The 23926-nt window shown below is 43.0% G+C and overlaps 1 protein-coding gene across 5 annotated transcripts in view; it reads left to right on the top strand.

The window, feature by feature from the left end:
- Positions 1 to 23926, top strand: part of LOC115139466 (A-kinase anchor protein 7-like) — a 45670-nt gene that overhangs the window by 2122 nt on the left and 19622 nt on the right. For all 5 annotated transcript variants that reach the window (XM_029676901.2, XM_029676898.2, XM_029676899.2 and 2 more), the window contains 5 exons: positions 236 to 384; positions 2513 to 2649; positions 3323 to 3483; positions 4113 to 4225; positions 5607 to 5754. In XM_029676901.2, coding sequence (XP_029532761.1) covers positions 236 to 384; positions 2513 to 2649; positions 3323 to 3483; positions 4113 to 4225; positions 5607 to 5754 — 708 coding nt within the window. The remainder of the gene's footprint in view (positions 1 to 235; positions 385 to 2512; positions 2650 to 3322; positions 3484 to 4112; positions 4226 to 5606; positions 5755 to 23926) is intronic.

The following is a 23926-nucleotide window of genomic DNA, read 5'->3' as shown; positions in this document are numbered from 1 at the left end:
TAAGTCTATAATGACTGGTTATTTGTAGTTGCCAATTGATGCAAGGATCTTCCTTGTACCGCAGCTGCCCTTGCATTCAAATTTTCTCCAGCTGCCTACTGGCGATGAATAATGCATTGTTGACTTGACTGGCAGTTGGTTTTACAGGAGGGCAGTCAAATCCAACTACAGAATAGCGGAATCACACATTTGTCTCTTGTACAACACTAATATCATTGTGTTATATTTCCCCCAGTTACCAAGCCAGAGGCCAAATTGAAAAATAAACGAAAGAGAGGTGCAAGTGGTCGGGTAGAAAGTGAAGAGGATGCAGATACAAAGAAGAAGAAGAAGGAAACACAACGCCCAAACTACTTTGTTTCAATACCCATCACAAATCCCAAGGTACAATTTAGTGATATATTTTTGTAGAAAAATTCATTTTTATTTTATTTTGGGGTATTTCTCTATATAGTGTGTCCATATAAACTCACTATATTTAGAATACATACAGCATGTGATCACAAAACAACTGCTACATAGAAAACAGTTTAACATCTGTGTTGATCAAAGGCAATAGGGTTTGGCTGGGGTAGGCCGTCATTGTAAATAAGAATTTGTTCTTAACTGACTTGCCTAGTTAAATAAAGGTTTAATAAAAATAATAATATCTTTGATTAACACAATGTTATACTGTTTTTTTAAATGTTGTCGTCCCATCTCGAGACTTACGCAACTTTGTGCATTTGTTAAAAAGAGTTCATCCTCGTATAACCTCTGTCGATTATTATATCTTAGATGCTTCATCAGAAACAACAGCTCCTTGGGCTGTATTATCTCTCGACGCAGAAAAAGCTTTCGATAGACTAGAATGGTCATATCTCTGGTCTGTCTTGGAACATATGGGAATTGGCTCCAATTTCATTAATATGATTGAAATACTATATGCCAATCCCCTAGCCATAGTTATAACAGGCAATATCTGCTCTGCTCCATTCAGAATCACTCGAAGCAGCAGACAAGGCGATCCAATTTCGCCTTTGCTATTCTTATATCCCTGGAACCTCTGACCAGGTAATTCATCAATCGAAGGAAATAACACCAATTTCTCTATCTACAGATCTCGTTATATGTTGACAATATTTTACTATTTCTAGACATTGTTTCTCAGTCGCTCCAAAATACATTTAAGATCATAGATGCATTCAGCTTCATCTCAAGCTATAAAATTAATCTAACCGATCAGCTCTATTGCCTCTCAAGCCCCCGATGGAGGACGCCATCTCTACTTATGGAATCCTAATTGTTTCCCATTTTAAATATTTGGGAGTAGATATATTTCCTTCCATGGATAAAACCATTGCCAGAAACTTTAACAGAACGCTCAAATCAATTTACTTCGACCTCAGTATATGGAATGATATCCCAGTTACTTTAACCTGAATTTCTCTAGTTCAATGCGCCCCATTGGCTTCTGCTTCTGGCTATTGGATTTAAATTCATAGTGCAGTTTCAAAAGTTTACGGTACACTCAGAGTATTCAGACCCCTTGACTTTTTCCAAATTCTGTTATGTTACAGCCTTATTCTAAAATGGACTAAATCATTTTTCCCCTCATCAATCATCATTCTACACACCATATCGCGAAACAAGATTCTCTGGTCTGATGAAACCAAGATTGAACACTTTGGCCTGAATGCCAAGCGTCATGTTTGGAGGAAACCTGGCACCATCCCTACAGTGAAGCATGGTGGTGGCAGCATCATGCTGTGGGGATGTTTTTCAGCGGTAGGGACTGGGAGACTAGTCAGGATCGAGGGAAAGATGAACGGAGCAAAGAACCAGAGATCCTTGATGAAAACCTGCTCCAGAGTGCTCAGGACCTCAGACTGAAATACATTTCGAAGAGCATGAATTTAAATATTCAATGCTTTGAATCTATTATGTTACTTAACAATGATAACCCCTTGAATCTCTCCATCAATCAGACAGGATTACTGCTGGCAGACAGCACTACTGCACAGACAAATGTTGGCTCTGAGATTGCAACCACCCCACTTTTTAACCATTTAGAAGTTATAACATTAGAATTATCGACAGTGAGAATGAATGGTGCTAGGCAAGGAAGAATTGAGCCCTGGAAGTAAAGAACAATCTCAGCTAAAGCCCCACACATACAAACCAATTATGTATATTTATTTAGACTTTGGTACTTTCTTTGCTTTCAAGCCCAGGGGGAAGGGGTGGTACAGCCAGAAGAGGACTGGCCACCCCTCGTAGCCTGGTTCCTTTCTAGGTTTCTTCCTAGGTTCTGGCCTTTCTAGGGAGTTTTTCCTAGCCACCGTGCTTCTACACCTGCATTGCTTGCTGTTTGGGGGTTTTGGCTGCGTTTCTGTACAGTACTTTTTGACATCAGATGATTTAAGAATGTCTTTATAAATACATTTGATTGATTTGTATGTGGGAGGTTCTCTGGTTATTATATATAAATGCTGGATGGCAGGAGGGTGAATGGCATGTTCTACTTGTGCAGATCAGTGAAGGTGTGGGGGTGGTGCAGGCCCTGGTGATGCAGAGAGACTCCAGACTCACACGGGCTCTGGTGCCTGTGGGCAGTCTTCACATCACGCTGCTGGTGACTCACTTGGCCAGTCAAGAGGAAGTCAACTTGTGAGTGTCTGCAGCTGATTTAAACTATTTCAACCAGATAGCCACCGTGTTTGATCGGGATTGTAGTAGAATAATTCTGTCTGTTTCTATGTCCTACGCATTTTATTAATAAAACTGATAAAACGACACCTTTTGGAACAATGCGAACTGTGAGGAGACTCACACGCACACTCTACACACACACACACGTATGTATGGTGGTATTATACATGTTGTATTGTAGATATGTAGTGGTGTAATGTGTTTCATCATTTTGCCTTCATTTGTTTGGACCCCAGGAAGAGCTAATGGGGATCCTTAATAAATAAAAATGTTGTAGCCGACGATATTGATTCATCTATAATTTGTCAATAGGTTAAAATAATAATACAAATCAAACATACAGTAAAACACAATGCAGGTAACAATGTCCTCTTTTTTTAAACTTATATAACCACTGAATATATAGGCCTACTATCTCCCTCTGATAAACAAATGGCTATAGATCTGACTGTGTACACATCCCAGGCAATTTAATTTTGCATCACTAAAAACTGCAGGGATGAATGATGTATTAGCCTGAGTGGCTACTGTGTGAGCATGGTGTGGTGGGAAGAGCAAGAGGATGGAGAGAGGATGTAGAGGGGATTAATGCCATGGGATTGATCTGGCTGTTGTGCTGTGCTGACTGCAGGGCGGTGTGTGCAGTGGCCCAAATGAAGGCAGCGCTGCGGGACCTGCTGCGGGGGCGGGAGCTCATCCTGCCCTTCCACGGCATCGGACACTTCAGGAATGAGGTGGCGTTCGTAGAGCTGGCTCAGGGAGAACACCTCGCCACGCTGGCCCAGATCACAGGTGGGTGCTACTGCTAGTCGGCTACAGATCCTTGTGACATGGGGCCGTGCATATTCCTGCTGCCCCACCCACTCTGCCCTTTTTTTCCCCATCCTCCTCCCTCTGCTTCTCTCCCTTGTGCGTAATCTTTGACGTCATTCACCATGCCTTGCTTAGCTATATGTTAGTCGTATATAGATGTGAGCTGGGATGCCAATTCAAGATAAATCTGTTATGTATGAGGATTTCCAAGGGTCAGCCCTCAGCACAGTTTTGTTTACCCATTTTTCATAAAATAATATTTAATGTTTAGCTTTTTTTTCTCTCTTTAGCAAAATCTGATATTGGTATTATTTATTTATTTATTTTTAGATATTTCTTACTGTTTCCAATTAAACAGTTTTTTTTTAGATTGCGCAAGCTTTCCTAAATACAGACACTAACGGATTATGTTATCAGCAGCTGTCCTGTACTTCCACTAACCGCTATACACCCGCCCTCTCCTCTTCTCTCCTCCTATTGATTATCTCTTTATCTTACACCATCCTGGGCTAAAGTTGCTCTCTCCCTCGCTGTCCCGCATTGCAAATGGATCTGCTGTTGTTATTCCCATCAACCTCTCTCTCTGTCTCTGTGGTCATTCGCTCCAGGGGTTGTGAGGAAAACATTTGAGGAGAAAGGCCTCTCGTCCGGCGACGGCAAAGCGTTCAAGCCCCACCTTACCTTCATGAAACTGTCCAAAGCTCCTAAGCTACGCAGTCAGGTGAGCCTCATCACTCCTCATCACTCTGGCTGGAATGGCATGCATTGAGAACAACACCGACTCAGACAGACAAACAACACTGCTGTGTGGAGGTCTAGGGCAGCTTCACTCTCCTTTCAGACTGACAAGCTTCTCTGCCTTTGAGGGATACCTTATCTGGGTGCGTAGGTAAGACGATGAAATGTGTGGAGGGTAGTGACGCTGAGTCATTCACAGCTAGGTGTACATTTCTATTCTGGCTCGTATAATCTTGATTGACTTAAATCTGGCTGTCTGAATGTCATTGATTATAATAATATGTTATCATGAAATAAGTCTCTACATGATCATTCTAGACTTGGGAATGAAAATCAGTAGTTGTGGAGCGTATGAATTATCATACCCTATTATAATACAGTGATACAAAATGAGGAAAGGTTATTCCTGTGAATACTGTTGAGCTTATAAATGGCGTACAATATCTTTAGTCTACGTCACTGTCACGTGGAAGGAAGCAGGCCCGTTAAATGTTCATTTTGAGAGAATGTATATTTGTAACAGCGGTCCACTATTTGACATGGTTGCCATCGTGGCCAAGTGACCGATGGTTATGGTTGCCATCGTGACCGATGGTTATGGTTGCCATCGTGACCGATGGTTATGGTTGCCATCGTGGCCAAGTGATCGATGGTTATGGTTGCCATCGTGACCGATGGTTATGGTTGCCATCGTGGCCAAGTGATCGATGGTTATGGTTGCCATCGTGACCGATGGTTATGGTTGCCATCGTGGCCAAGTGATCGATGGTTATGGTTGCCATCGTGACCGATGGTTATGGTTGCCATCGTGGCCAAGTGATCGATGGTTATGGTTGCCATCGTGACCGATGGTTATGGTTGCCATCGTGACCGATGGTTATGGTTGCCATCGTGGCCAAGTGATTGATGGTTATGGTTGCCATCGTGACCGATGGTTATGGTTGCCATCGTGGCCATGTGACCGTATGCTTGCCATCGTGGCCAAGTGACCGAGGGTTATGCTTGCCATCGTGGCCAAGTGACCGAGGGTTATGCTTGCCATCGTGGCCAAGTGACCGAGGGTTATGGTTGCCATCGTGGCCAAGTGACTGATGGTTATGGCAGTAGATAGATATTAGTAGATGGTCTGGTCTGGCAGGAGGGATGAGGATTTGACCTGGGAGTTGGAGGGGGAAATGAGAGCTGCCGGCTTAATCTGTTTGTTGGTGGTGGATGACACGTTTCCTACGTGTTCCTCCTGTGCGTGCACGTGATCCTGTGTGGGGTCAGGGTGGATGGGTGTGTTCAAGAACATCCATATCTGGTCAGACATGACAGCTAGCACATCCCCATGTCTCTGTGTGTATGTCTGTGTTCTCTCCCAGGGTGTGAAGAAGCTGGACCCTGAGCTGTACTCTGACTACGCTCAGCATCATTTTGGAGACGAGAGGGTGATCAGGCTGGACCTCTGCTCAATGTTGAAGAAAAAGACCCCAGATGGATACTACCACCAAGAGGCCTCCATTACATTCGGTGAGTAGACACCGTGAGGTTTTTTATTTTATTTTTTATTATGACTGAAATTCTCATCTGCTCTCAGCATTATTGACATTGTTACACATATAGTGTGGTGGAGTTGAAGAAAGGGAGCCAAGACCTTCAAAATAAAGATAAGAAATATATTTATGTTGGTTCCTCCATCTTGTTGTTGACTCACTTGGCAAACGTCTCTCAACTGCCATTTCATAGATAAAAGTAATAACAATACAAATATAAATTCAGTATATACACTGAACAGAAATACAAACCTCACATACAACCATTTAAAATATTTTACAGAGTTACAGTTCATATAAGGAAATCCAACAATTTAAATACATTCATTAGGCCCTAATCTATGGATTTCACATTACTGGAAATACAGATATGCATCTGTTGGTCACAGATGCCTTAAAAAAAGGTAGGGACGTGGACAGAAACCCTGTCAGTATCTGGTGTGACCACTATTTGCCTCATGCAGCGCAACACCATCTCCTTTGCATAGATTTGATAATGCTGTTGATTGTGACCTGTGGAATGCTGTACCACTCCTCTTCAATGTCTGTGCGAAGTCGCTGGATATTGGCGGGAACTGGAACATGATGTCATACATGTCAGTCAACAGCATCCCAAACATGCTCAATGGGTGACATGTCTGGAGAGTATGCAGGCCATGGAAGGACTGGGACATTTTCAGCTTCCAGGAATTGTGTACAGATCCTTGTGACATGGGGCCGTGCATATTCCTGCTGTCAACATGCCAATTGCACGCTCCCTCAACTTGAGACATCTGTGGCATTGTGTTGTGTGACAAAACTGCACATTTTAGAGTAGCCTTTTATTGTCCCCAACACAAAGTGCAACTGTGTAATGGTAATGCTGTTTAATCAGCTTCTTGACATGCCATACCTGTCAGATGGATGGATTATCTTGGCAATGGAAAAATGCTCACTTACTGGGTAAGCACATTTGTACAAAACATTTGAGAGAAAAGCTTTTTGTGCGTATGTAACATTTCTGGGATAATTTATTTCAGCTCATGAAACATGGGACCAACACTTTACATGTTGTGTTTATATTTTTGTTCAGTATATATCAAAATACAATATAATTATACCGTCATCAACATGACAATATAATGAATCAAATGCATTCTCATTTTGCTAGATTGCTAACTGGCTAGGGAAGCTAGTGTTGCTACGGCTAAATTATCTAGCGGACTTTCACAAGTTCATTAGAACATAAATGCTACATAACAATATAACATATAAAAATTACTCTTTTAAGTAGTGTCTTTGCCACTCGCTTAGCTTTTAAAATAAAGGAAATGTATGTATTTTATGTTGGTGCCTCTGTCTTTGCTGTTGACTCAGTTGGCAAACTACTCTCAACTGCCACAGCGCGAGCCCACCATAGAAGAAGCAACCACAACATTAAAACAAGAGTGGCCATACTGGTACTGCACAATAATTGCTCAATACATGCCAAAATGGATTAATAGTCATATTTCACCCTCCCCTACTTAAAAATGTAAAATGTCTCCAGATATTCAACACTAAAACGTAAGTCTGTATCTCCTGGAATATCATTAAACACTTGAAAGGGAATGGACCCACATTCTTGGCACATTATCCAAAAGACTTGTGCATATTTCCATTTAGCTGCCCACTCAAGAAAAAGCTTCAAATTGTAACCAGTGCCTGCAACCTGGTTCAGGTTATCAGTCAACCTACCAGGGTAGTTACAAACAGCACAGGAATAAAATCATCAACATGTATTGATCACATCTTTATTAGTGTGTAATGAGGAGCAAACAGACGCTGCACTTGACTAATTTATGAAATTACTTATTCCAGTTACTAATAAGCACGCACCCATTAAGAAAATGACTATTAAAAATGGTTAAATCCCCTTGGATTGATGAGGAATTGAACAATTGTATGGTTGAGAGGGATGAGGCAAAAGGAATGGCAAATAAGTCCAGCTGCACAACCGATTTAAAAAAAATGTATTACAAATTGAGAAATCATGTGACTAAACTGAATAAAAAGAAGAAACTACACTATGAAACAAAGTTAAATGACATGAAGAATGATAGTAAAAAGCTTTGGAGCACCTTAAATTATATTTTGTGAAAAAATCCAAACTCGGCTCCGTCATTCATTGCGTCAGATGGGTCATTCATCCGAAAACCAACTGATATTGCCAACTACTTTAAGGATTTTTTTCAGTGGCAAACTTAGGCATAACATGCCAGCAACAATATGCTGACATTACACATACCAGTATATCTAACCAAATTATAAAAGACAAGCATTATAATTTTGAATTCTGTAAAGTGAGTGGGGAAGAGGTGAAAAAATTATTGTTGTCTATCTACAATGACAAGCCACCGGGGTCTGACAACTTGGATGGAAAATGACTGAGGATAATAGTGGACGATATTGCCACTCCTATTTTACATATTTTCGATTTAAGCCTACTAGAAAGTGTGTAGCCCCAAGCTCTTGAAGGGAAGCAAAAGTAATTCCTCTACCTAAAAATAGTAAAGCTCCTTTTACTGGCTCAAATTAGCCTACCAATCAGCCTGTAAGCCAAAAAATGGTGTTTGACCAGATACAATGCTATTTTACAGTAAACAAATGGACAACAAACTTTTCAGCTTATAGGGAAGAACATTTAACAAGCACTGCTGCTGCTGGAAAAACGTATGTGTTATGGCTTTACACCCCCTGCTATATTGTGGATAAAGAGTTACTTGTCTAACAGAACACAGAGGGTGTTCTTTAATGGAAGGCTCCAACAAAAGCCAGGTAGAATCACGATTTCCCCAGGGCAGCTGTCTATGCCCCTTACTTTTAAAAAAAGTATTTACTGATGCCATGCCATTTTAAGTAAAGCCAGTGTGGTTATGTATGTGGATGACTCAACACTATACATGTCAGCTACTGAAATGACTGCAACACCTAACAAAGAGCTGCAGTTAGTTTCAGATTGGGTTGCAAGGAATAAGTTAGTCTTAAATCTTTCTAACTAAAAGCATTGTATTTGGTTCAAATCATTCACTAAACCCTAAACCTCAACTAAATATTGTAATAAATAATGTGGAAATTGAGCAAGTTGAGGTGACTAAACTGCTTGGAGTAACCCTGGATTGTAAACTGTCATGGTCAAAACAGATTGATACAACAGTAGCTAAGATGAGGAGAAGTCTGTCTATAATAAGGCACTGCTCTACCTTCTTAACAGCACTATCAACAAGGCAGGTCCTACAGGCCCTAGTTTTGTCGTACCTGGACTACTATTCTGTTGTGTGGTCAGGTGCCAGAAAAAAGGAGTAGGAAAATTGCAATTGGCTCAGAACAGGGCAGCATGGCTGGCCCTTGGATGTACACAGATAGCTAATATTAATAATATGAATGCCAATCTCTCCTGGCTCAAAGTGTAGGAGAGATTGACTTCATCACTCCTTGTATTTATGAGAGGTATTAACATGTTGAATGCCCTGAGCTGTCTGTTTGAACTACTGGCGCACAGCTCGGACAACCATGCATACCCCACACAACATGCCACGAGGTCTCTTCACATTCCTCAAGTCCAGAACAGACTATGGGAGGTGCACAGTACTACATAGAGCTATGACTACATGGAACTCTATTCCACATCAAGTAACTGATGCAAGCAGTAAAATTCGTTTTTTTTTTTTTACGGACACATGCATACACACACACGACAACATAGATGTTGTACTGTAGTGGTGGAGTAGGGGCCTGAGGGCACACTGTGTGTTGGGAGATTTGTGAATGTGATGTTTAAAAAAAAATGTATATACTGCCTTAATTTTGCTGGACCCCAGGAAGAGCTCATGGGGATCCATAATAAATACAAATTTAGAAGTTTAAGGTAACCATACCTCATCTCCCTTACTAAACCAATATCTTTTCGGCCAACACAATCACATTCTGTTTACATAGGCTACACACGTCAGACTCTCATGTTCCTCTTCAGTGGAGCTTAAGAGTATAATGGCAGTTCTTGTCAGAGTTACCCTCTGGCCCCACACTCCTCACCAGATTCCTTCACACAGACCTCTCCATGTGTCGGGGAGAATGTGGTGCATTGCAGGGGGAATGTGATGTGCAAGGGGACATGTGGTGTGTAGGGGGCAAGTGGGCAGGAGAGCCAGCGACTTTCAGCTTCTGGATCCATAGCGGTGTTCTCCACTCCAGAGTTGGATCTGTGGCGACTGGGCAGGGCATATCTCAGTTCATAGTCATCGGAGTTACTGTCAGAGTTATGCTCTGCCTGTTTGTTTGGGTCTATGGGAGGGGGGTTTGGGTGTTGTCTTTGATGTGTTTGTACCTGGGCATGTGGTCTCCTCGGTTTTCTCCAAAGGAAGGCGGTCACAGGGCAGGAGTTTTCTGGGGAGCACCCTTTTCCCTCCTTGTCCATTATCTTGTTTCACCTCATACACCGGACTCTCGGGGTGTTTCCTTTTGAAGGACTATATGGGTTTGATCCTCCCAGTACAATCTTAGTTTGCCTGGCCCTCCTCTTTCAGACAGGTTTTTCACAAGGACTGTCTCTGGGTTGTAGCTCCTGACCATGGACCTTCCTGTTGTAATTACTTTTCTCTTAGACCCTTTTGTGGCTTCCTTTTCAGCGATGTTGTATGCCTCTTTCATTCTCTCCTGCTAGTTTGTGATGTAGTCTTGGTAAATTCCTTTTCTGCCATTGACTTTGAGGTCGAATCGCAGGTCGATGCAGAGTCTTGGGGACCTTCCAAACAGAAGATAGAAAGATTACGTCTGAGCATGTGCAATTGTAGACATGCACTACCTTGTTAAGTGAGGTTTTCCAGTCCGTATTTGTCTCTTCATTCAGGGTTCTCAACATTCGGAGCAGCGTCTTGTTGAACCTCTCGACCTGACCATTCCCTTCAAGGTGATAAGGGGTGGTGTGGGATCCACATACTCCACTCAGTTCATTTAACCTTGTGAGCAGCTGGTTCTCAAATTCTTTTCTGCAACCCAGCTGCGTTCAGCTTGGCTGTGGTGAGGACATAAGTGGGTTGTTGTCTGTGTAGACAACGAAGGAAGGGGCATGGTAGAAGTAGTCCCTGAAAGAGCTAAGAACTTATCTGGTGGTGTCAATGTCTGTGAGCCGTACGACATCCATCCTTTCCCCTTGTCGCTGATAGAGGACAGCTCCCAGTCCATCTTGTGAAGCAGCTGTATGAAGGGTTATGTCATGTCTGGATAACCTAGGATAGATTGCCCCTCCGCACCACCTATCAGCTTGTTTAGGATTTCCTGATGGTCAAAGTTCCAGTTGATGGGAGTATTTGAATGGATGTTTGGATGTTGTTCTTTGTGCTCTTTCTCATTTTCCTGAGGCTAGAATGGGTTTCTGTGGAGTGTCTGGGGTGGCTAGTAGGGCATACAGTGGCTTGGCTACTTTGGAGAAGTCTGGGATGTATGGCCTGTAGTAGCAGAGGAAGTCCAGTATTTTTCTCAGTTCTCCCACTGTCTGATTTCCTCTCTTTAAATGATTTACTGGGGAGTTGTCTTTGGGGTCCATAGTGTATCCATCTCCACTCACCATCTACCCCAAGAACCTGATGTTCTTCCTGAAGATTTTACTCTTCCGTGGAGAACTTAACAGGTGGACCAGGTTGTCATCCAAGTAGGGCTGGCAGTCGGTGTGTCTGAGGCCGGATAGACATTCTTCCATGCTTCTCTGGAACTCTGCAGAAGCTGAGCTGAGGCCAAAAGGTATCCTGACCCACTGAAGAAGACCCCAAGGGGTGATGAAAGCTGTCAGTGGATGACTTTCAGGATCTAGGAACCCTTGATGGTAGGCCTTTCCCTGGTCGAGGACGGAAAACCATGAGCTGCCACTCAGTGAGTCGAGCATGTCTTGTATTCTGGGGATTGTGTGTTGATCAGGAACAGATTTGTTGTTGAGCTCACAGCAGAGCCTCAGGCTTCCATCCTTCGTCCTCACACACACCACTGGGGAGGAGTATGGTAACCTTGACTGGGTTACCTAACCTTTGTTTAGCAGGACCTGGAGATACTCTTTTACCTCAGCATGGAGTGGCTTGGAGATGTAAGTCTTCTGCACTGGTGTAGGGTCTTTCAGGGTGATGTACATGTCCAGAGATGGGATACAACTGATGTCAACATCATATGCTAAGGCTTTATGCAACATCTCTCTCATGCTTCCTCTGTCAGGTGATCCACATTGACTGGAGGGTACCAATTTGGTCTGTTGCTTTCCACTTTGTTGCTGTTTCTCTCTCTCTGCTGTTCTGGACTCCCTTGGGCTAGGTTGACAATAAAACACTTTGCTTGGGTGTCATTGGCGACAGGAAACACAGTTTTCACTGTCAGGAGGTGGCCTAGGATTATGCACTGGTTGAGTGCGTTGGGGTGGTTGTTGGTGTTCGCGATGGGAATAGTGTTCCCAAGTGTTTTAGTCTTCACCAGCCCCTCAGTCACTTCCAAGCTGTGGGGGAGGGTGTGTAGTTCACTGGGTGTGAATAATATCTCTTGGCCTTTGAACTTGGCTCCTACATGTGCAGGTAAACGGATGGTTATGACTTTGTTGGCAGACAAGAAGATCCTCCTGCAGCCTGTTCTCACCAGGATGAGCTTCAACACCATCTGTGCAGTCTTGGCTGTGAGAGAGAATGCAGCACTTACTGTTTGAATGGTGTCTGTGTTGTGACCGGTGCTGCGGGCCTTCACCACCTCTTCAATGACGTTGAATCCAAAAATGGGGTTCTCTGCCCCACTTGGGTTGTCTGACATAAGGATGGGAGCTGTGGTGGTTTCCATTGTATCGCTGCTCAGTTTGAACTGTACCTCATCTAGCCAGTGAAGGGGATTTCCATCTGATAGGCTGCTAGTCCCGTCAGTGTTCCGGGCCCCAACAGCTCTTCAATGGGTCGGAGGGTGGTGTGGGGGAGGTGTTTCTTCCTCCAGGCTTCGTTGATGATGCTTGCTTGAGCTCTGTTGTCCCACAGGGTCTCTACTGTGATTTCATCAAGCTTGCAGCTGACTAGACATTACCTTCCAATCAGATTGATGAGCTGTGTTTTGTGCCCTGTCACCACATAGTTCATATAGACTCAGGATTGGAGCTGTTGTTGTGGCTTTTAGTGGTGAGTGGTGTGTTTAGTCTACCTGGTTGCTGTTGTCGTTGCTGTTTTTTGTGCTGGTGCTGTGTGTCTCTTGTGGTTGGGGAGTCTGGCTCTAGGTGGGACACGTGATCTGGAGCTACTGTTGATCCTTTCTCAGCATCCATTCCTCACCGCAGCAGAAAGTGGTAGCACTGCTCACCTGTGTGTGCCTCTTGACACGCCGCACATCTCCGTGGTCTCTGGCTGGTCTGTGTGGTAGATCTTCCCCTCTGGGCTGAATGAGAGGTGTATCTTTCCCCTGGTGATGGCTGAGTAGTGCACCTACCTTGTGATGGCTGAGTGGTGGCCTCCATTGCTGCCAGGAACACCTTCCTCATCTCCCAGATGTCGGACCTCAGCTGGTGGGTTTCGGATGTGATATGTAGACCCTGGATGTAACCTCTCTACGACTGTGGTGGTGGCTCACTCATCCTTGGCATCACTTAGAAGTCCAGTTTCGATGGCACGGAGGAACTTCTGCTGGAACAGGTTGTGGCTGTAGTCCTCCTCATCCCTGTCTGTGGACTTCCACAGTAGCTTCTCTTTCAGCTCGAAGGTCTGGGCTGACTCTGACACATTCATTAGTTTGTGATATGTCAGATAAGCTCTCTTCTTTATAATACCCCTTTAGGTTGGTTTTTAGTATAAACAGCATCAACCCACTGGTGTATGACAGGTTGTCTCTCTGTCCCACTTCTCCTAAATTCCCATCTATTCTTAGTGACCTCAGGTACTGGGGTATGATGTGGTGTTACCAGTGGTGCTGATGTGTGGTGTGGTCTGTACTTCTCTTCCATGCCTGGGGGGGGTGTGGCCATCTCACGGAGGCATCTGATCTCTTCCTCCAAGGCTCTGCACTTTTTCCTCCTGGACTCTCTAACAGGACATAATGTGTCTCGAGGTCAGCAAGGCGGCTGTGATCAGGGACTATTCTACCTCTTTCTCTCTACTCCTCTCATTTCTTGCATGGATTCGAGGACACCTCTCAGGTACTCACATACCCTGTCCTCAATGTCATTTACTGCCCTTTCAATCACCCGGATAAGACTATCTGGTTTTATTTAACACACCTCCTTCATCAGGACCAACGCATTTCAAATAGTTGCACACTACAATGAGTTGAGGTTGTTCCAGTTGGTGTAGGAAGGCACTCACTTCATTTATGTTCTACATTTGACCCTCCTTTGTGTTGATGTTGTTCTGGCGCTTTCTCTAATGTTAAGTTGATCCTAGGTTTGTCTCTTAGGAGGTGGTTCTACCTTTTTTCTTGCTTGTAGAATCTTCTCCTGGCTAGCTCACACAAATGTTACACATAGTGTGGTGGAGTTGAAGAAAGGGATCCAAGATGAGTTATGCACATAACGTGATTTTACTCCAGAGCTTGGGAGGAAAACTGAACCCGAGGAAAGTTTAACAAGATAGTCTTAACAAGAAGTGGTGGAAAAAGTACTCAATTGTCACACTTGAGGGAAGGTAAAGATACCTTAAAAGAAAATGATTTCAAGTAAAAGTGAATATCACCCTGTAAAATACTACTTGAGTAAAAGTTTGAAGTTATTTGGTTGTAAATATACTTAAGTATCAAAAGTAAATGAAATTGCTCAAATATACTTCGAGTATAAAAAGTAAACCTAAAAGTATAAGTCATTTCAAATTCCTTATATTAAGCAAACCATACGGCACAATAATATATTTTTTTTACGGATAGCCAGGGGCACATTCCAACACTCTGACATAATTTACAAACAAAGCATTTGTGTTTAATGAGTCTGCCAGATCAGAGGCAGTAGGGATGTCCAGGAATGTTGTCTTGCTAAGTGTGTGAATTGGACCATTTTTTGTCAAAATGTAACGAGTACTTTTGGGCAGATACTACTTAAATAGTACTTTAAAGTATTTTTACTTAAGTACTCTACACCGCTGTTAACAAGATAACAATATAATAGTTATTGTGAAGTGGATATTTTCTTACTGTGATTAATTAGCCTATTTCTCTCAAAATCCCATAACCAGTTAATGTAATGTAGCAAGGGATGTAATTGTTTATTAGCTCAGATTTTATTCGCAAACGGCCTTGGATATTACTGAGTGGAATTAGAGCGCCTTGCTGTGTTCATATTTTACCAGCAGAGGGAGTTAAATCTTTTTTAGACGGTAATTGTCTGTGAAGGCAATGCATTTCCTCCAAGTTATCTGGTCAACTCTTTTCCCAGGGACTAACATTAGGAGGTTGAAGATGCTTGTTGTTCAGACCTGTCTTGATATTCCCCAGAGGTTTGTTCTGACAATCAGTAGACACTCCTAATTACTGTCATCTCTTTCTTCCTGTCTGAATGGCTTTTAGTGCCTGTTTTGTTTGTTCTGATTCCCAGCTTGTTTTATTTTCTGGATGAATAAATCTTTTCAGGATGTGTCCTTGGCAATCGTTCACTTTCACGTTGTTCTATTCTCACAGCCTCTGAACTGAGTAAACAGCAGAACAGACCTTTTTCTAATTAGACTAATTGTTTGAAAGTCCACGAATATGTTTACTTTTGGCCTCCATCAATATCTGGAATTTTTTATTATGTTCTACTAAAGCCAGTAATCCAGAATAGATTTACTAAATGCACTGTAACCAGCCTGTGCCTGTATTATCTGCTTCTGTGCTGCCCAGTAGACACCTTGTGGTTGTGATGAACACTGCAGCCATAACATAAAAGGCTCATTCCATGCAAGCAGGTCTGCAAATGTAATTGTAGGAATCATTGGGAGAGAGGAGATGGCTCTGTCTGCTGTAGCTTAGTGATGGTCTGACAAACAAGCTTGGCAAAAGTCTAATGCACCCACAGTGGGGGAGATGGGTTGTCTGCGTGAGCTCACCCGTATGCTGGGAAATGATTAGCCCACACACTGAGAGCTGAAGTGGTGAGAAGAGGGGGATAAAGCATTGTGGGGAACAGGGAATGGCGCAGCCTAATTCATGTGCACTGACCGTCTCCACAGTGCTCTCCTCTGGCTTGGTTTGTCGTGACGACGTGTGTGGTGTTTGTTTGTCTGAAAGCTTCCCTCGCATACTGAACAAGCGGACATCTTGCTTCAGATTGCTGTCAAACAGCCTGTGAAATTGGTGGTACCGGGAATAGACTTGTTGGCGGTGGATCATTTGATGTTATGGGGCGGTTTTGCTTCCTTATTTTAGAACGTTTTTTTTTTGCTTATCTTTATCAAGGGACCCAATAATTCCCAAGCCCACTGTATATATGGTTGACAACGAAACGTGAGAAGAAAGTGGTAGAGCTTTAGCCAAGATCTTTTTCACCCTCTGTAATGAGTTGGTCCACAGAGCTTTTGGTACAGGTCTGAGGCATCAGGTTGAGGGCAACATGGTTCCAATAGAAATGTGATGTTAATTAGCCTGGCGCTCAGGGTTGGTCTGGAAGGCCTCCAACTGGATCAGGAAACTGTCAGCAAGCAGGCGACAGAGTGGAAGAAGGGTGTTGATTCAGGAGGATGTGAAAGGAATATGTGTTGGTTATACATGACAGAACTAGATCACACCCAATGCTCTGATCCATGGCCAATCTCTCTTTGTAAAACAATCCACACACACACACAATGAAAATGATAGTGACTGTCAGTGATATTATGATCGAATTTGGGTTGTAGTGCACATAAACACTGATGCGAGTTCACTAGTCCGTCTATTTTCCTCTCTGTCGGCTGCCTCTGGGCTCATGATGAAGCTATGGCTGGGCAGCAGTGCCAGGCGAGCTGGGCAAGCTCTCCTGGACTCATCCACTAGATGTGTGTAGTTGGCATTGGGAGCAGGCAGGCCTGGGGTCTCTCCTCAGCCCTCTGATCTCTGCTCCCGTATGGAATGGAATTTAACAAGATGCTTCTGCTCTACCTGGTACTTGTAAGTAATACATATGGCAGGAAATACACTGAAGATTCTTGTCATATCTGACTCATGTCGGTGGTTAACATTTAGACGTAACAAATGTTGCATGTATTTAAAAAAAAAAAGAAAACACACGATAGACATGTAAGCTAAGCCTTCTAAGGTCTCACATACGTGGGACATACACATTTCAAAGCACTTGCATACCGCTGTCTGACATTTATGCATGCAATGTGACACTTTTTTAAAATTTAATTTAATTTATTTTTTATTTTTTTACCCCTTTTTCTCCCCAATTTCGTGCTATCCAATTGTTGTAGTAGCTACTATCTTGTCTCATCGCTACAACTCCCGTACGGGCTCGGGAGAGACGAAGGTTGAAAGTCATGCGTCCTCCGATACACAACCCCACCAGCCGCACTGCTTCTTAACACAGCGCACATCCAACCCGGAAGCAAGCCGCACCAATGTGCCGGAGGAAACACTGTGTACCTGGCAACCTTGGTTAGCGCGCACTGCGCCCGTCCCGCCACAGGAGTCGCTGGTGCGCGATGAGACAAGGACATCCCTACCGACCAAGCCCTCCCTAACCCGGACGGCGCTAGGCCAATTGTGCGTCGCCCCACGGACCTCCCGGTCGCGGCCGGTTACGACAGAGCCTGGGCGCGAACCCAGAGTCTCTGATGGCACAGCTGGCGCTGCAGTACAGCGCCCTTAACCACTGCGCCACCCAGGAGGCCCGCAATGTGACACTTATTGAAAAAATAAAGCAGTCTTCCATGAGGAAGGTGGAAAGCAGGAGGAGCGGGATGAGGAAAGCAGAAGGGGGAGGATGAGGTAGGAGGGGGACAGGAGGAAGAGTGGGTCAGGCCCTGTCCTGTGGGGACCATGAGCTACTGAGCTGGCCCTGTGATGGGATGACTCCTGACTGGCTCTCCTCCCCTAGACTGAGTCACACTGTGGTGTCACAGACGGGACACAGCACACTGAGGGGTCCCGCTCACCTCACACAAGCAGCCAGCTGTGAAGCCCATGACAAGGAGCTGACACCACCGCTCTATATCAAAACACTGTTGCCATACTCACCCTCTAAGGTTGGGCAAGAGGTTAACCCATGTGGCAACTCTGGGGAAAGCTGGTGTGTGTGACTTAGATTTGATAGTGTGCCTGGGTTGTGAATCTGTTTTGTGCCAACTGCCAAGGATGCTTTAGGCTGGTTCCTTTCATATTGTAGATGATAGAATCACTCTGCTTTTTAACGATTTAGTTATTTCTGTCTGGGGCAGAATGTGCTGTATTCATTAGGAAATAGATTTTAGGATATCTAAATGTCATGATGTTTTTTTACAGAAAATAAAGTTGAATGCATGAATGATGAGTCTATGGATTTCTCTCTTGCTCTCTTTCTCCTCCTTTACAGTCTCCCTCCCTTCCTCTATCGCTCTTTTTCTCGCTCTCTCTTTCTCTCTCTTGCTCTCTCTTTCCCCCTGCCTCTCTCTATCGGTCTCTGTCTGGGCTTGGTGTTTGTGACCTTTTCATGTTGTCACTCTCATCGTCGATGCAGAATCATCTCAGGGGGCCTCTTGTCCTGCCTGGTGTTGCTTCTGTAATGTCTGCTCCTTTTCCGTGTGAGTTTGATCTAGCCCAGCAGTACATTACATTAGGTCTACTTCATGTGTTTCTATCTGAGGTCCTCTAACACTGGGAGTCCTGGGTTGAATATATTGCATTTTTTATGCTTGACTGTCAGCTGTCCGACCAACCAGTCGCTGAATATTTTGTGAATTGGTTAAGTTTACCTGTTAAGCCCACCCAAATTTAAGTTTAGCCATTTCTAACATGTACTGGCCTAATTTCTGTAAGAAAAGTAAAGATATATAAAATTAAAGATGAATCTCTTGTGTGAAGTTTTATGACTTTATTTACAATGAAATTTAATAAGACAAAAATATTTGATAAAATATGTGAAATCCACACTGGGGTTAATAGAAACAGAATGTGCTCTAAGTAAACCCACATCTTAAATGATCAATTTGAATTCATTTCCAAATGTGAAAAACTTACAAACCGACGTTTGTTATGTAAAATGAGCTGATATAAAATACTATTCATCATGAACGTAGCACTCATAACAGAGGGCTGTCCAATCGTATCCACAGAGATCAATGTGGACTTCACCTAATCATAGACTTCAATCACAACATGATTAGTTGAATCAGGTGTGTTACTGCTTGATTAGAACACAACCCTGCACCCACACTGGCCCTCTGTGGATAAGAAGCCATGACACAAAGACCATAACACACACAACTTTCAATGAATTATCACATTGGCTGTACTGCTATTGTTGTTAATTAGTTCAACTTGTCTTCCTGAAGCCTGTCTGAAGACAGTTTCAAATCTCCCTCTGAAGACAGTTTCAAATCTCCCCTTCTACTGTGTATTAAAACGGTACAGGTGGTGGACCAAACAACTGAATCACCTATGAATGAAAGACAACATGACAATGCCCCCACCCAAAAGTTCATGACTAGTCAGTCGCCCAATAGTCATCTTCTTGCCCCTCATTTGTTTTATATTTTAATCAACCACTTGTTGGTCTTCTATCTCAGATATCCCTCAACCCTGGTCGTCTTCTTCTCGCTCTGCATCCACTACTACCTGTCCACTCCAAACGTCTTGGAGAGATGACAGAGGTTTCTAATGGTCCTTAATGGTTTCTAATCTCGGTAAAGGCACCATGGCAAGATGCAGAATATACATAAATGTCATTTTTGTGTGTTTTTAATCGACTTAAATCTGAACAAAATAACATTTATGCTCATGTTCACTGAATATTAGTGATATCAACACATTATCCCCATGTGCTTCAATGCATACTGGGCTTAATAGGAGCATACTGGTCTTAATAGGAGCATACTGGGCTTAATATGAGCATACTGGGCTTAATAGGAGCTTACTGGGCTTAATAGGAGCATACTGGGCTTAATAGGAGCTTACTGGGCTTAATAGGAGCATACTGGGCTTAATAGGAGCATACTGGTCTTAATCGGAGCATACTGGGCTTAATAGGAACTTACTGGGCTTAATAGGAGCATACTGGGCTTAATAGGAGCTTACTGGGCTTAATAGGAGCATACTGGGCTTAATAGGAGCATACTGGGCTTAATAGGAGCATACTGGGCTTAATAGGAGCTTACTGGGCTTAATAGGAGCTTACTGGGCTTAATAGGAGCATACTGGGCTTAATAGGAGCATGCTGGGCTTAATAGGAGCATGCTGGGCTTAATAGGAGCATGCTGGGCTTAATGGGAGAATGCTGGGCTTAATGGGAGCATACTGGGCTTAATAGGAGCATGCTGGGCTTAATAGGAGCGTACTGGGCTTAATAGGAGCGTGCTGGGCTTAATAGGAGCGTACTGGGTTTAATAGGAGCGTACTGAGTTTAATAGGAGCATACTGGGCTTAATAGGAGCATGCTGGGCTTAATAGGAGCGTACTGGGCTTAATAGGAGCGTGCTGGGCTTTAATAGGAGCGTACTGGGTTTAATAGGAGCGTACTGGGTTTAATAGGAGAATAGGAGCATACTGGGTTTAATAGGAGCGTGCTGGTATTAATAGGAGAATAGGAGCGTACTGGGCTTAATAGGAGAATAGGAGCGTACTGGGCTTAATAGCAGAGTAAGAGCATACTTGGCTTAATAGGAGAATAGGAGCATACTGGACTTAATAGGAACAACAGTGATTTATGTTGAAAAAGACAGAATAGCAGTCTACTTGTAAAATATTTTGAAACCAATGGTTTGGGGTATAAATACCCTATAGACTACATTTATTATGGGATGTTAGTATTGAACAATATTGCTTTATTGTAATATAAATTCTTTATAGAAGGAGTGCTTTTTGTACTACTGTACCCTTTAACCTGAGATTACGTTATTGTCAACTTGACATGTATGTATAACAATGCAACGTTCATTTAACAGTAAAATAAGACAAAATGCATTTCAAAATGTATGTTGAGAATACCTGAAATCTATCTTGTTGTAGTTCACGTAGAATTAATAGGGCCGCTTACCTGACTGTCGTTAAAAAGAGGGGAAAGAACTAGTTAGATTCTTCCTTTACAGTTATAAAATGTACTGCACTTGTAAATTCCCATGGGAATTATGCCTCTCTAGAGTCTCTGAGAAGTGTAGAGAGTCATGTTTGACTAATGCCGTTGTAAATTTATGCTGAGCACAATGTCAGTTCAGAAATATGACGTTTGTAAATCCTCTTCAGCCCTATTATGGAACTTTCCCAGCCTGAGATGGCGGTGCCACCATGTGTTCCATGTCATCTGTGTTGCTCATCGGTCTGGGGGGGCTGAAATGTCATGCACTGATTTCATTACTATAGTATCTATGGAATGAGAGGCTGCTCCAGGGGGGAGTTCACTGCCAGGTGAAGAAAAGAAATGTCATTTTCAGCTACGACTCTATTAGTAATGTATTTGCCTTTTAGATATAGGCTAGCTAGGCCTACATTATTTCCAGTGTTTCTGCTTTGGAATGATGCATCCTGGTATTGCTTTTTTTCATTTAAAAAAAAGAAAATTTAAACTGATATTTACAGATTCCTCATTCCTCTGTGTTCCATGTCGGATTGTTTTTAAATGCATATATTTACATAATCATACTATTCCTCTGCCTTCCATATAGGGATGTAGAATCTGTGATTTGTTTAGTAATCCACCGTGGTGCTGATCGTAATTCACCAACTCCTCTGTGGCAGCTGGGAAGAGCAGGATAAGCAAGTCATGTAATCTTCACTGGGTTTTCACGTTCTCTATGCTACCCTCAGCCAAAGGTCACGCTGATAAATGTTTGATTCTTTTATTTGTTCACCGGTGTAGCAGTAGATTAATAATAATCTTATGTGTCCTTTTTTATTTTAATTTTAATCGCGCTTCGGCGTGTTTAAAAAAACGGTGACAATGCCCTCAGACAGACTAGTGTCCCTGTAACTCGCCACATCACCGTTAAAACTAGGTCACAGTCAGACTCGGAAGGAACCTATTTCTGGACCAATTTTGCTTCCCCAACCGGATAAAAAAAAAAGTTTACATTTAATCCTGGAGGAGACCGTTTTACATTCTCCTGGCTGACATCACTGTTCAAATATAGAGTTGGGATAATCCTCAAATGTTTTTTTGTTTTCCTCTATGGGTCTTATAGATGGCCTTTGCCATAAGAATGTGCAGCAGGGTGTGTTTTTTCTTCTTTAGATTTCATCTCAGCATGCCATGTTGGGTTGAGCTAATGGAAAATGGACGTGTGGTAGCTAGCCTACTTCTCTGTTCTGTCAGCGGCAGTAGGGGAGGTAGGTAGTGTGGTTGGGCGCGTTCTACTGGTGGGTTCTGAAGATGTTCTGTCTCCTCTGCCTGCAGCTGCAGAACACATTTACAAGGAGTTTGTGAGCTGGACATTTCTGTAGCACAGTGGTGCTGTAGAGAAACCCAGTGTTGTTGTTTTTGTGTATGTAAGAGGATCAACAGTTTGGTTTGCACATGCTCAATTCCTTCAGGCCTTGTTTATCAAAAGAGCGGGAAAAAGCATTTGAGCTGTCCTGCTGAACTATGTCTCGGAGATATAGAATGATTTCACCACTCACCCAAGGCCTATTGGACAGTCCTCTTACTCATGAAGTTGGAGGCATCATTACATTGTATTTGTACAAATTAGCATGTACTGTGTGTATTGATTTATATTGTCGTGATATTATGAATTGTGCTACCTAAATCCTATGCCTGGCATTTCAAACAGATTTCATTATACACTGTAAGTTGAGGTTTGTATATTCCAAAGTGTGTTGAAATGATAATGGCCTTGACTTTGAGAGGGTGTAACAACAGTTTGTGTGGTATATCTGCTAGGCTTGGCCTGCTGATATTTTGCCTTTTGTATGATTTATGTCTTGGGTAGCAACTGGAAACATACATCTAGTGTAGTGAGTGATGGCAGCGATCATTAACACCAGTCATAATCCAGAAGGGTGATGGGAAAGGCCTTGTTATCTTTAGTGTGCAGCTGCTTATCTGTGTGCTGACCTGCCTCCTGACCACTTTTACTGCGTCACGGTGAGCAAAGCTGACCTTCATACAAATATAAAGTCATCCCCAAGTCCAAGGTACTGGGTAGGGCCCGCTGTCTGAGTCACTAGAGGCTCAGTCTGTGTGTTCATCAAAAGAGTCTGAAAACCAATATTGACCTTTGTTCCTTTTTAAGTTTACTCAGATTGTGTGTTGCCGGTGTGGACCGTGGAGGCAGCAGTTTAGATCGGAGGCAATCCGATATAAAAAAATATATATATATGGTCGCAAAATTTCTTGAACTTTCAATCAATTCCTTGGTTTTCCCCAAATCCCTGTTGGAGGATTCCTGGAATCAGTGGGGGAATAAGCGGGATATCTGGAATCCTCCAATCCTGGAATTTTGCAACCTTATTTAAGACCGCTCAGCCATGTTGAGAGTTATCTTATTTTTGAGCGATGCCACTGTTCATGTCTTGCAGCTGCCTCGCTCTTAAAGACATGTTCCGGAACTTTGCCGATTACTATGTTTGTTTTTTTAACCTACCGCATGGGGCTAGAGGTGTCAATGTGTAGTTCGTACATCCATAGTCTGTGAGCAGAATAACTGCCTTACCTCAATTTTCTACGAAATCCCTAGTTTGAAATGGTGCTGGGCAAATATCGAACTAATTTGATGTTCCAAGAATTGGGACATCAAATTAATTTGTATCTCAAGAATTTAGGTTTTATTTTTTGTGTTTTGAGTGTTCTATATCTTGGTCATTCTCTTTTACTCCTTCTGTACTGTGCACCTTCCCACTCACACACAGACACCAAGCCCCTCCCCTGTCACTCACAACAACAGTGAGGAAAGATGACATACTCCTCTCTGACAACAAGCAGTTTAAACTCGCTATTTGCATTTGAGGTTTGGTCCAACACAATCTGTAATATTGACACCAAAACGCTTAGAGACATTATTTTACTGTAATAGACGAGAACTTAGCCTTTCTAGCGGTACCCTTTTCATGTTTCAACTCCC

Source organism: Oncorhynchus nerka, linkage group LG13 (assembly GCF_034236695.1).
Source record: "Oncorhynchus nerka isolate Pitt River linkage group LG13, Oner_Uvic_2.0, whole genome shotgun sequence".
Classification (NCBI taxonomy): domain Eukaryota; kingdom Metazoa; phylum Chordata; class Actinopteri; order Salmoniformes; family Salmonidae; genus Oncorhynchus; species Oncorhynchus nerka.
The sequence above is the reverse complement of the archived record's forward strand: the minus strand, read 5'-3'. Positions and strand labels throughout refer to the sequence as shown.